The sequence below is a fragment of the Colletes latitarsis genome, chromosome 11 (assembly GCF_051014445.1).
Source record: "Colletes latitarsis isolate SP2378_abdomen chromosome 11, iyColLati1, whole genome shotgun sequence".
Taxonomy (NCBI): Eukaryota; Metazoa; Arthropoda; class Insecta; order Hymenoptera; family Colletidae; genus Colletes; species Colletes latitarsis.
In genome coordinates, this window is record NC_135144.1 from 19,077,866 (window position 1) to 19,092,450 (window position 14,585).

Here is a 14,585-nt window from a genome sequence, read left to right on the forward strand (position 1 = left end):
AAAAATAGAAATAGAAGAGATCGTTGGAAGGGGGGGAGGAGTGTCGTACTCACCTCTTCAGGATGGGCGCTGAAAGCGCAACATGTGGGGGCAGTGGATGTTGTGCAAAAGCGTTCCTACTGCTCCCAAAAACAACGCGCGCAAAAAGTCGTCGAAGTTTTAACAGGGTTTAAAAACAAAAAGCGTTGGAGATTCGAGAAAGAGGGTAAACGCCAGTTTGTCTTCCTCGACTCTACGAAACTCTACGAGCTCACGTATTCACGGTCAGGCATAGCGTGCTAAAGTGAAATGAGGAGTTCCTCATGCCCCCGGTTCCTGGTATTCCTATAATATAAGATTTGCGGTGAGGTCGACGAGGCACATCCTTACGGATTTTAATAGTCTTGAAATATGCTATTGAGAGCATCATTTTGGGGAATAAATTGTTCAAAATGATACCCTTAACGACATAGATGTTTCAAGCCTGTTCAAATTCGTGGGGATGTACACCTCATTGACAAGTTACTAGCAAATTTTGTCTAGAAATTTGTTAGACACCTGTATAATTTCATTAATCGACTAATAGAACTTACTTTTGACAACTAAATTTTTAATTGCATGTTTAATTGATTGATGCCAAAGTGATACAAAAATGATAATGGGGCTCTACCTCGTTTATGCTGAAACTAATTTTTCGCTAGGTCAGTAATTCAGTTCCTGTGTTACAAGGTCTCATTAAATGGTAGGTGTCTCTTTGATAGATACACATAAAACTGAATAGAAATAACAAATATACATTTAACTATACAATCTTTTGTACATCACTATCAAAATAGGCTTTATTTATTTCGCGTTTATAAACGTATATTATATCTCACTGAATAAATTTAATATTAATTTAATGCTTTTAATTTATACTTAGTTTTCTCTTTTTTCTTGTACACTTGAAATATATATGTATATATATATATATATGTATATGATTAAAATATATATATGTATACATATATTAAATTATATTAATTCATAACGACCAAAAACATTAAATTCTTTCCTACAATGGACCATTCAATGATCCAAAATACGTAGATTACCGGAAACTATTTTATTTTCTAAAATTGTGCCGGACGGAAGATCAATACGCTCTCCGTGATTGGCGATAATAATGACAGTTCCTTTAAGTGTCACTTCTTTTCCAAAAGTTACGTCACCGGACACTGTCAAGTGATCTAATTCCAAAAGGTCCGGTATCGTAGGAAATCTGGTCAAAAACTCTTTGACCTGAAACAACAATTATTTATATAAAAGCCGTTTACAAGCCACAGTGATTAACTCCACTTTTTTAATATTTATAAAATTTTCATGTCGAAGCATACGATCGACACACAATTTTTATTATATCATATAAATTTCCTGAATAATTATATTCAATAACATAAATTGACAAAAAGAAATTAAAATTTTTAAAGTACCTAGAGCCTTAAGTGAAAATTTGTATTCTTTTATCAATTTCTTTCTTTTTCCTTTTGTGGAGTTAATCGACTTGGAAAATTAAAAGAGCAAACGATTAAAATAATAACCTTGGAAAAATGATTATCGCCTAATTTTATGAGAGGCGTTGTGGGGAACATACGTTGAGGGCTCATCGATAAGAAACCATTACGCAGAGTATACAAATTACTCATAACAAGCATTAAATCTGAAGTCTTTTTTACTGGCAAAAATCTGCTACGTGGCACGTTTATACCTACAATACAGTTTTAGCATTACTTCTAAATAAAAAAACTCTACAAAGTATGCCAAGTATACGAAGCGCATTTTTCTTACCAATACTTCCTTCGAACGATTTCATTGCTGCCCCCACGGCCGTTTCCAATTGAATAATGTTCAAACCGTTGGAAAAAGTCTTGTTATTGACGATTATTTCCATATTCAAGGAATTTGATTCAAGTAGTCTTTCGACGGCTGAAAGAATAATTAAGAAACGTTACGACTATGAAACGATAATTTTTAAATAGGAAAACTTATACATCTGAAAAAACAGTCGAGAAACTTTACGATTAGAAACGGATAATTATCGAAATAGAAAGATTTACAAATCTGGAACATTGAGTGTAAAATTCGTGTTCCAGATCCGAATAAAAGAAACGTACTGGAACCGGAAATATCGGGTGCATATACCCCCCCCCCCTCCTGAAAATATAAAATTAATCGACATAAACACGTACCGCTGAGTTTTATCCACAAATTATTTGTATTGAAGAACTTGAATGTCTTTACAGACTTGAAGTCATCTACGTGGTCTTTTGGAACTTGAGCAATTTCCAGAAGTCGAAGCTTATTTTCGTATTGAATTAACGTTCCTCCCTATAGCAATCCATGCAATTTTATTCATATATGAAAGTTGTAAATTAAGTACTGTTTTGAAAAATGAAAACAGTTTTATTACCTTAACATCTGCTCGTGTTTTGTCAGTAACTTCCATTAGGAACTCAAGAGGAGGAGCACAATCACGTTTGTCTAATAACAACTTCAAAATTTTGAAATCTACAGTTGCGCCCAAGTTATCGATGTTCGAAATGAAACAATACTCGCGACCCTACAATTTATAAACATAACATTTACTACAAATGAATAATAATAATAATGTAAATGGCTACTTTTATTAATACAAATTTAGATGATGAAATATACTTGTTTTAGAAGCTTGTCCAGTAAACCTGAATTCCGGAAACTTTCGTAAAAATCTCCATGGCCTGGAGGATACCACCTACACACAATAATTGATAAATTAATTACGCGTAGAATTTTATATTAACTCCGCGGACTCCCGGTCCATTTTGACTTCTACAATCTATTTCTTTCAGAGTCGTCAAGTTCTGGTTTTTAAATAAATAAATAATAATAATATTGACTCTAATTAAGCTCATTAAATTAACGAGATTAATAAATAAAGAATTTAAAAATATGATAACGCGACCAAAAGTCTCGTACTAGAACGTGAAATAATAATATGTAAATTCGGATCGAAATAGATCCGGAAGTCCGCTATTCGAGGGTCAAAGATGCAGAAATAAATTGCAGTTAATCTTACGCTTCAATGTCGTTGGGAACATCGCAGTGTTTGGCGATTGGAAGCAAAGAATCTCTGTTGATACGAGGATGGCAACTTTGATTAAACGTTTGAATATCGACGTCGATTCCTTTGTATTTTCTGATTATTCGTTGGGTATCGTCGTCCGTGTTGAAAGAATTCATCAAAATCAATGGGACGTTTGCGCCGTATGTTTTATTCAAGTACTGGTCGTAAAGAGAAATTATATATATGTATACAGGGTGTTCGGCCATCCCTGGGAAAAATTTTAATGGGAGATATTCTAAAGGCCAAAATAAGACGAAAATGAAGAATACCAATTTGTTGATCGAAGCTTCGTTAAAAAGTTATTAACGTTTACATTTCCGCCTGTAGATAGGCAACCTGTGTACAGCTGCGTGCGGGCGATAGTGGTTCTCACTCAGCATGAGAAACTCTACTTAATGATGTATCGACAGCCTCACAGTTTTCTGAGTGACAACCACTACACGCGTACGCAGCTGTTCACAGATTGCCATTCTACAGGCGGAACTTTAAACGTTAATAACTTCTTAATGAAGCCACGATCAACAAATTGGTATTCTTCATTTTCGTCTTATTTTGGCCTCTAGAATCTCCTATTAAAATTTCCCCCAGGGGTGGCCGAACATCCTGTATAAAGTGTCCTACCTAAACCAGGCCATTTATTGTATATTTGCACCGATTGTAATAATATAAAAAATATTTTACAAGTAATTTGAATGGTACGAAGAGACCAATACGTTGCAAACCCCTTTTTTCACAAGATCGTCTCTAAAGTTTGCAATTTAGATAAACAAAAATATTACGTTCCATTTAAATTTTCAGAGTCAATGGTCATTTCCAAGGTTATTATCATATACATATCTGGATGAGTTTTTTACTTCCGTGTAAAAAATATTGATAACCTTGAAAGCTTAAAAAATGTTGTTTGTTTTGCAATGTATTGGTCTCTTAATTGCATTAAAACTGTGTATGATATATTTCTTGTATTACGAAGATCGATGGAGATATTTAGGTGGCCAGGTTTAGGTGAGAAACCCTATGTATATGTGTGTATGTATGATTGCACACACACACGCGCGCGCGTACCTCAATTTGCTGAACTGTGAGATCAAGAAACGTAAGTCCATTACGAACTGCAATTACAGACTTCGGTCCATGGCATCCCATGCTAGTCCCAAGTCCGCCATTTAATTTGATAACCACTAATTTATTTAAAAGGCGTTTGATTTCTTCTCCTTCCGGTATCGGCAATGAATTGTAATCTTTTATCTGAAGATAAGAAAATAGTAGACAATAATAAAGAAGATTGACGATTTTTCGAAATATTATTTTATTTGAAGCCTAAAGAATTTTAATTCGCGGTTTAAACTGTGAGCATAAAATATTTTTTCTTTAAATTTCGGTAAACGTTTGTTTTAATAGTTTTGCCCCAAATCTGTTTATTCTTTTGTTTTCTTTAAAAAAGGTTATATTTCAGTATCGACAAAAGATATAGATGCATAATTTATATCGTATATAAATTTATCGTACATGCATATATAAGTTAGGTTAAATTAGTATATTATTGAAATTTGTTAAATTGAATCTTTTTGCCCACCCGTTATATATGCTCGCTTATCGGTCGTTCTGATATGAGCAGAAGACAATGGGCAACTCTTTGCAGCCCCCAACTATATTTCTTTATAAAAATCAGATACAGTCGTTCGTGAAAAATCCGAAAAAAATAAACAGATTTAGGGCAAAGCCACTAAGTTCATGATGTAAATTATAAATGCCAGGTAGTCAAATGCTACTTTGTTAAACATGTATGTATAAAAGTCATTTTTTTTATGCACATACTATGCAAGAGTAGGTCAGGTAGACAGTATGTGCAGCAACATTACAAAATATTGCCCCCCCCCCCCCGGGGCTTCTAACCTAACCCAACCCCAACTCAGCTATAGATGTCTTAAAATTAACGTCGTATCATTATATAACTAAAATTAAATATAAATACTGTTTTGCAATGGTCTTATTTTATAGGACAAATAATGATCGATTGGCTCAAAACAATTGGATCAAAATATACTTAACCTTACTTTTTTTATTGCAACTTTCCGATAAATTTAAACAAAAATAACGAATTTCCGCAAATAATGAAATGCATATTAATAATGTATTGAATTAGACGAATCGAGTGACGTATGTACCCCTAAATTTCATCCAGCTCTAACTAGAGTAAAATGGTAAAGATTGGTAAAAAAAAATGGTAAACATTACCGCGTCGTCTGGAAGTTTTTGAATGCGTTCCCATTCTAGCGACGGCCCGTCGTTTTCAAGAAATCGTTTGAAGAGGTGTGTAAAGCCAGCAAAATGTCGTTGAACTTCCTCTTTTGCCTCCGCAGTCGCTGTCGACTCTAGTCTATCCAATTCCCTTTGAAGCTCGATCAGGGCATCGCGTTTGGTCCTCTCACGAAACGCCTGCGCATCTGAGGGACTGCGTTGATGACCACGTGCCTGTGGATTCGTTCACGAACGACCCAATAAAAAAACTAAACGATAAATACCTTTTCTTTTTCCGAGTAATTTCACTTCTGCATCACCAGCATCCAATTTCGAGTAACCGTGCATGATTCAAATCGTTTCCTTTCTTAAAACGCGTCCAACGGACGAAAAACTTTTTTAATCGAGCAAAAAGCAAATAGGCGACCAGTTGTACAAAGAAATATCCCCTCACAATCTTTTTTTACATTGAACATTTTAACAAATCGATCGCGTTACAACTATTTTAAAAACATTACAGTAACGGTTATTTTGTTTTGTTTCGAGAAATACCATACACGTAACACTTGTATTTTTCAATTTATCGTCGATTCGTCAATATTATTTCTACAATTTTTAATTATCTTTCTCAGATATCGAGTCATCCACTTATGATTGTAAAAACAAGAAAGATATCATTTATGAAAATGGGAGTTATTTTTTTTTATTTTTTCAGTCTCTATAGAGCGTCCCACTTAAAATTTATCCTGTTTTTTGTCAAGCTGCATTACATTTTAATTTCGATGATCAAAAATGATTGAGTTAATCATTTATAATAATACCATCATTTCCATTTCTTGAATAAATTTTGCTATAAAGTGTTCCACAAAAAATGGGTTTTTATGTCAAATTTTACTCTGTTATATACTATCCTAATGCAACTTAAATATGTGTAGTGATGTGTGGTTTTTTCGAAGTGAAAAATAACCAAACCTAATCTAATATCTCGGAACTAAAATTTTACATTTAGAATCCAAACCCGCTTTCCCTTGTTCCCTATAAATTTTATGTGCCATTCGGAAGTACAGTCTACTACGCTAGTTAAAATTCATAATCACTGAAATCGATTCAGTTGGTATTTTAGATTCACAAACTGTCAAAATCAGTACAAATAGTATTATTTGATAGATTGTACTAAAGTAGATAATAAAATAAAAAACTATCCAAAATAAGTGTTTCGATATATTAAGATATCAATCGATTCAATGATTTATTAAAAACGAACGTACAGAGTAATAGTATATGTTAATTCCAGAAACTGTCATTGTACATAGTAGATGTCATTGAACATACTCGATTACATCATGATGATGCAAGCAGACACGTTTATACATAGATATAACACTCTAAGTGAATAGAAAATGCTGGTCATGATTAATATGAACGATGATACACAGCACGCAATGTTTTCTTTTTAGTTTTATCAAAGTTGTCGACTAACGAAAAGAAACATTTATGTATTTTTACACATCGTATTCTTCATGCTAATGGTTCCTAACCTTTCTTAAAGGGGAGTCTCAAAATACATGTATTGGTTCAATCACTGCTTTTGACACAATAATTGCTTAGAAATTAATACGATTTACGTAACATTCGTTAATTAAGACATTCTTTTGTTTGTACTTTTATAGATAAGCACTTACATGAATGTTTAATGAAAATCTCAGATTAAATAAGTCGAATTATAGGTTATGTACATTCCCTATTATGGCAATACCATAATCCACATTGGTGGTGGTGACATTATGGTAATTGAAAAATATTGAATACAGTTACTGTCACCTGAATATTGAATAAAATTTATCGAATCATCTGCACCACTACATTTTACGACGCTTATGAAACATAACAAGTAATTTTCTTTCATACTTATGATTCGACTATTGTAATAATAACTTTGGTTTTTCCTTTACGTTATTAGGTGAATAAAAATATGCTGGATTATTATATGTATTACTATGTTACACAAGCATGCAGCATTTAACTGTAGTCTTATAATAGAACAGTCGTTTTAATCAAGATGCTTAATTTTATAAAATAGAAATGACAAAGAATCTTAAATGCTACCTTTCTGAATTACATTTATTGCGCTTGTGATTACGTATCTTCAGCGTTTCAACGAGTCAGCGACTCTAAAACGAAAACAAAAAAACACGTGCCCGAGCTTTTCTTTTAATGCTTATTATTTACAAAGATATTTAATATTTAATTTTATGATTTCTACATATAGAGACCAAAATAAGACAAAAATCAAGAATACTAATTTGTTGATTGAGGCTTCATTAACAAGTTATTAACGTTTAAAGTTCCGCCTGTAGAAATTTCAGGGAAACATTTCTAACCTCACATTATAGTTTCGGAAAAGAATTTTTTTCTCGAAACTGCGTAGGATTTCGGGGGTATGTCTATTCACCAAAAGTGGTTGCAGTTGACCCCCACAACCGAAAATAATTTTTCCAGAACGATTTGAAATTTTTTTTTGTCGAAAAATTTAGGCGCCAAATTAGATTTTCGGTAAGGAATTTTTTTCTCGAAAATGCGTAAGATTTTGGGGGTATGTCTATTGACCAAAAGTGATTGCAATTGATCCCCACAACCGAAAATAATTTTTCCAAAACGATTTGAAATTTTTTAATTTTGTCGACAGATTTGTCCACCTACTGGAATTTTTTTCTCGAAAGTACGTAGGATTTCGGGGATGGGTCTATTCACCAAAAATGATTGTAATTGATTCCCACAATTCCCACATCATTGTTCCCAATATTTGGATAAACGAGGCTATAATATGTCCCACAAAAAATGAGTTTTTATGTTAAATTTTACTTTGCGATATACTATTCTAATCCAACCTAAATATGCGTAGCGATGAGTGATCTTTTCGAAATGAAAAATAGCCAAACCTAATCTATTTCGGAAACTATTAAATTCCCGAAGCTAAAATTTTTAATTTCAAATTTGTACCTCTCCCCCTCCCTCTTCTCGAAACACGTCGATCAACCACTGGAGTTTTTCGGAAGTACAGCTGAATCTAGACCAAGTACTCAATATAAATAATGAAACATTATACACTTAGTCGTTTAAAATCATAAAACTTTTAATAAAACAACTAAGCTGTTAGTGTTATCATCATTAATATCATCGATTTCTTTAAATTGTATTTATATGAATAAAGAAGGCTAAAATTTATAAGACTTGTATGTAATTATAACACGAAACACTGTAATGTTTATATATGTGATATATTTTTTCGTAATATTCGTAGGAACATATACGCTGGATTGGCTTGGGCTGTCATTAATAATAATAATAAGAAGAAGAAGAATCAAATACAGTAGAATTTCGATTATCCGATAAGTCTTACGGATTATATTTCACGTATCAAATCGTTGAATGAATTAGACCAAATAAAAATGAGTCAGTTGTAGAAGAAGCGAATGAGAATACAATGATCCAAAGCACAATACATCAGCAGGTGTTAGAAAAAAAATGAACAGTGGCCAAGATAAAAATAATACAACTAACATCTTTTGACATGACACTGACAATGCATTCAATATATTTATCACATTTACAGAGTGTAATAGATATTATAACATTACGAAAATAATAAACCTGCATATTTTTCAAGATTAATTATTTAACGAAAGGTAAAAAATGATGAAGTAAATAGACTTATGGATATTGTTTAAAAAGCTGTCGTGAAGTACTCAAACTCTGAAGTGCTCTCTATTTTACTGCATTATTGTCAATAATGTTTAGATAAGAAAATGTATACGCGTGTATGTAAATACTTATAGATTTATATTATAATATATATTTTATACGCGTTATACATTCACCCATATATTTTACTTTTTATCGATACTGTAAATCACTATAGTACATTATCCACGGTTGTTTTTGAAATTATATTCTTTTTCTTTATCGCTTCGTATGTAGGCATATGAATTTGGTATGTTTGATTATCCTGCATTGCCACAGTCCGATTATGCCAGATAATCGAAATTCTACTGTATTCTGATCGAAACCCCTGCGAGTCTTAATCGGGCAATTACCGAATCAAGCAAAGCACCATCTACCGAATTTACGTTTGGATATAAATATAGAAACTAGTTAGAAAAAAAAAATACAAGAATCAGAAACGTGAATGAAAATCGGTTTTATTAAAATTTATTTTCCCTGTTCACTCACGACGCTTGTACAACTGATCGTTCTGTATTTTTGCTCTCAAAACCGGGCACCAGTCACTTACGATACAAAAGTTATTCCTATTCACTTTCGGCGAGCACTTCCCGAGAGCGCGCGAGACTTATTCGTTCAAAGATTCTCCGATCGGAACGGTTGCAACAGAACGACGAATAAACACAACACGACGCGGGCACGTGACACGAAAACGCTCGACTATATTGTCACACAAATCAGCGACGACTTCGGAACAGAAACCGCTATCAGCGCAGCACTATCGAAACGAATCGCCTTATATATATGTAGAATAATACCGATATTTTCGTATTTATCAGACCGACCTTCGGGACGCGACTTTTTATCATAACGCAGCCAGGCAACGTGACTCTGCAACTCCGTGATCGCGGTCTCCAATTATCGGACGATTCGTGGAGCGTCTCCGACTGTGTTCGACGAGGTCACGCGCAGCATCGACATTAGAATTTCTTATCGTGCTCTGTTTCTCGACGAACCGTTTCGGCGTCTTATTGGACGGCTCACGGAGCTCAAGCCGATAATTACTATTCGACAATCAGTGTCGGTAGTCTTCCTCTGTGAATACGAGTCTTTCAAATATATACGTTATCAAGTTTTCTTTACTGTTTCTTAAAGAATAGTTTCTTTCCCACATGACGATCAAGCCAGAAAAATAATAAACTTTTAATGCAATTTTCTCATAACGTTTTCAACTGGTTTTAGAAAAATATAAAATCTACTTGGTTAACCTAAAATTTGGCGTGCATCACGACTGTACTTCCGAAAAACTCTAGTGACTGATTAGACATGAGATTTGATGGAGAGGGAGGGGGAGAAGTAGTACGGATTTGAAATTAAAAATCTTAGCTTCGGGTATTTAACAGTTTTTGAGATTTTCACGACTGTCATCGCGACGGCCAAAGATCAACTGTTACAACGGCGTGAATCTGAAGTACCAACTTAACCAATTTCAATGACTACGAATTTCGACTAGCGTAGTATAGACTGCACTTCCGAATGGCACACCTCTTCGATGGACATGAAATTTATAGATAATGAGAGAGAGGGGGTGTGGATTTTAAATATAAAATTTCAGCTTCGGGGAGTTAATAGTTTTCGAGATATTAGGTTAGATTTGGCTATTTTTCATTTGACATAAAATACCATACTAAAATAAGTCTATGTTTCACACATACACTGTTGAAAACGTGTACGTACAAATAGAATTCAATTGTGTAGAGTGAAAGATTTTTCCGAAAATCTCGGAAACTATTGAATACTCGAAACTAAAATTTTTTATTTAAAATCCTCATCTCCCCCTTCCCTCGCCCAACAAAAATTTGGTACCAATCGGCCACTGAGGCTTTTCGGAAGAACATTCTGCATCATTATAGCCTATATAGACTTATTTCTTGCATTATTTTCAATGAATTATACCTGATCGTAACACTATAGTTTTCACAAATTTTTCACAAGTTTGGTCCATTCGACGCGTTGCGATGGATTGTGAGCTCAGAGTCCCGGAATATTACAAAGTTTCAAGTACCCAATATCTTCAGATCCGAACATTCCAAACTTACTGGTACTCAAAACTTTTGTGATTTCGGAAATCTTGGGTGCCCGAGATCAACGTCTTTTCAAAGAAAATTTATGTTACTTGGATACCCGCAAGTTTGCCATGTTTGAGCGTCCAAAAATATTTTGGTACACAAAAGTTTGCAATGTTCGGATCTCGGAAAGAATTTCGGGTACCCAAAGACGATATTAAGTAAAAATCTCGTAAGTTTGTTAAAGTCGGCTACATGAAAGTTTTTGATACTTGAATTTGTGTATTAAATACCCTACCAAACTCGATCAGAAAAAGAATTCCATATTAAGGTTCTAAATAAAACTGCAAGTCAATAAAACTGGTTATTTCAATAATCATTAGATGTGTTATACTAAAATTCTTTTCTAGTCTTACTAGTGCGATCGAGTTAAATGCTTTATATAATACCGCCATCTTGATTCTCTGTTGTCGTTTTCTAATTATTTCCTCCTATCTTTCATCTTTAACCTAAACGTTACGCGAACAATAGATAGAAACGTATGTACGTCATACTAGTGCTTGCAACGTAAGCTTCTCAGCTTGGACGGATAAACGAATCGTAACCGCAGGTTACGCGTCTAATCTTACGCAATAAATTAATAAACGTACTATGAGGAAAAATACTCATTTATCGCCTTCGCGGCTTTGAAACGTGCCATTTTCTGTTGTAGAAACAACGAAAATAAATTTCGTTAAACAAATACCTTCTTATTATTCTTATTCTTGCTTCATCGATACAATAGAATTTCAGTACAATCATTTAATACGAAATTAATTTTGAGTTTAACGAATTTTTTATATTGTCCTCAATAATTACGAATTATACGATGTAATATTTAGATTGAAAACGAACTTAAAATGATAAAGATTGTAAAATGATATTAAAATGTATCTGGTGGTAATTTCTCGTACAATGTTTACTCTTTCAATGCAGAAACTGAGTAACAGAAAAAGTTGATTGTCTATATTTCATAATAATTGCATACCACAGTGATAACGATATAAATGATCGATAATAAAGAATGGAGGCTTGAACGAATCTTTGAACACTATAGAATCGTAAGATAAGTCTATAAAAGGAGAATCACAAACAACTGAATAATATTTACAACACGTTTCAACAGAAAATATTTCGTATCAATTTAAAGTACAATGGAAACATTCAAATTCATGGAACTTATAGTATCGATAAAATTTAAATAACCTTGGTGATAACGACGAATAATTAAGAAATATACTGTACAAAGTTCTACCGTATACTATTGAAACTGAAACTGAAATTAAAAATGATGGCAATATAAATCATCGATAATGGAAAACGAAGGCTCGAAAATATCTTAAAACAGTATAGTCGGTAAAATAAGGTTATAAAAGGGGAACTTATAAAAATTCGTCGAATTATATAGAATAATAGTTTTAATGTTTTAATGTATTAAAACTATTATGCATTATATACAATTTGAAGAATATTTAATTCTATCGTAGTATTAAGTAGAATCGATTGCAGAATATCGCGATAGTTACACATAACTGTCTATTTTAAGACTATTATATGTATACAGTGGTGAACAAAAATATTCGTAGAGTGAAGAAATAATAAGAAAATCTTACTATAACACTTAAACGAATAATTTTACTTTAGTAAATATTACGTATTATTTATACTAATAGTCACTAAGAGAAATAATTACATAAGGATAGAAATTATATGGGCAAAAAATATTAACATTTACTATATATTATATCAATATAAAGTATCTAGTTAATAAATACACCACAATTAATTATATAAATTATGATTTTTTACAACACAAAAGAAAAATCATCTAAAAATACAGTCAGTAAACATTGTTAATAGATGTAAATGTGAAGATCACATACAATTTATACTGCAAAAAGGTTAACCTAGAAAGTTAAACATGCGGGATAGGCATAAAATTATTAGGAAAATGAAGAAGGTTCCTACGTTAAGTGAACTGCAATTGATTAGTGAACTCTTGAAAGAGAGTAGAAAAAAAGTAACTCCTCAAACAATATGAAAGTTGCAAGGAAAAAACTATATGTAAATGAAAAGAATAGGAGGAAGAGATTATATTTTGCTAAAGAGTTTATTTTAAAAAACAAAAGTACATGATAGAATGATATAATGTTGTACGATAAGAGCATGAATTATACAAGAATATTTACTTTATAATTATCTGAAATTATTGCAAACACCTCCCCAGTTCCTAGACCTAAACCCTATTGAAAATGTGTGAAAGGATCATTTAAAACAAAGACTAAAACAAGAATGGAACAATATAGACACAGATTATTTGAAAAAAATAATTTGTAACATGCCTCGACGTTTAAGAAAGGTTATGTAACAAAGAGGACATCGTACAAAGTATTAAATTAGTTTAGAGTTTAGTGCAAAAATCAATTTTCTGAAGTGTTCTACACTTAATTTGAACTTTTATTTAAAACACATACTACAGCAAATACTACGAATATGCAAATAATTTTTATACTTTTGTTAAATAGATACTGTATATTAATGTAATATATAGAAAAAATATTTATATTTATAATCATAAATAAAATTACAGCGTAATAAAGTAAAAATTTTAGTATCCAAATATTAATTTTAATTCACTGTATATATAATACTCAACGCGAGGATTTTAGCGAGGAACTACGTTCAATAATTATATAATCGTCCATTTTACCAAACTAAAGGTTGCGATGAGATACTTCAAGGAAACAATGACGTACGATAATTGTTTCGAACAAGAAATTCTTCGTGGAGGCGTGCAATATTGTATATGAAACAGTAAATAACCTCAAAATGTGGGAAAAAATGAATTTTATGACACTAAGAACTCGATTAATCCTAACCTTGTCAGTATTTAATATAAGTTTGGGAAATACCGAAACTGACCAACAAACAAGATTTGGAAATATCGATGGTTTCGACTAATGTGTAAGGATAAAATGGTGGAGACACGACAAGGTTCAATGCCTTTACCTTTCTGTCATCCTCTTGCAGCATTGTTATTAGTCCCACAGACCACTAAAACTTATCTTTTGAATGTCGTCTTTTGTAATTTCACTAAAGATTATGAATAGAAATTTTGGATCCGAGCCACGGTGTTTGGATTTCGCTTATAGCTATAGATAACAGTCGTACTCAACCTGAGGATCCTGCAATTTCTTGATATCTATATATGTGCGATATGTATACATGTATAGTGCGTGTATACGAATAATTTCATTTTATTTCTTAAAAATTTCCTTCGTGTAATATCAAATTGGAGATTCGGCCTTAACAGATTTTTGTAGAACAGTGAAAATGTTCAAGAAATAAAATGAAATTACTCGATAGTTATTAGGTTCAGGCCAATACAAATCAACACTTTT

General features: G+C 32.5%; 1 protein-coding gene across 3 annotated transcripts; it reads right to left on the reverse strand.

The window, feature by feature from the left end:
- Positions 1–757: 757 nt before the first annotated feature.
- On the reverse strand, positions 758–14,350 carry Ugp (UDP-glucose pyrophosphorylase). Of its 3 annotated transcripts, none has more exons than XM_076778706.1 (11): positions 9,651–10,049; positions 5,644–5,722; positions 5,357–5,565; positions 4,184–4,366; positions 3,074–3,279; positions 2,674–2,749; positions 2,429–2,578; positions 2,208–2,346; positions 1,807–1,944; positions 1,560–1,726; positions 758–1,260 (listed from the first exon to the last, which is right to left on the reverse strand). In XM_076778706.1, the coding sequence occupies exons 2-11, from the start codon at positions 5,705–5,707 to the stop codon at positions 1,048–1,050; spliced, it is 1,545 nt and encodes a 514-aa protein (XP_076634821.1). In that variant the 5' UTR covers positions 5,708–5,722; positions 9,651–10,049; the 3' UTR covers positions 758–1,047. The 3 variants fall into 3 exon arrangements, with proteins under 3 accessions (XP_076634821.1, XP_076634820.1, XP_076634822.1); XM_076778705.1 differs by having other exon boundaries at positions 5,644–5,726; positions 9,651–10,048; XM_076778707.1 differs by lacking the exons at positions 5,644–5,722; positions 9,651–10,049 and adding an exon at positions 14,194–14,350 and having other exon boundaries at positions 5,357–5,593.
- Positions 14,351–14,585: the final 235 nt, after the last annotated feature.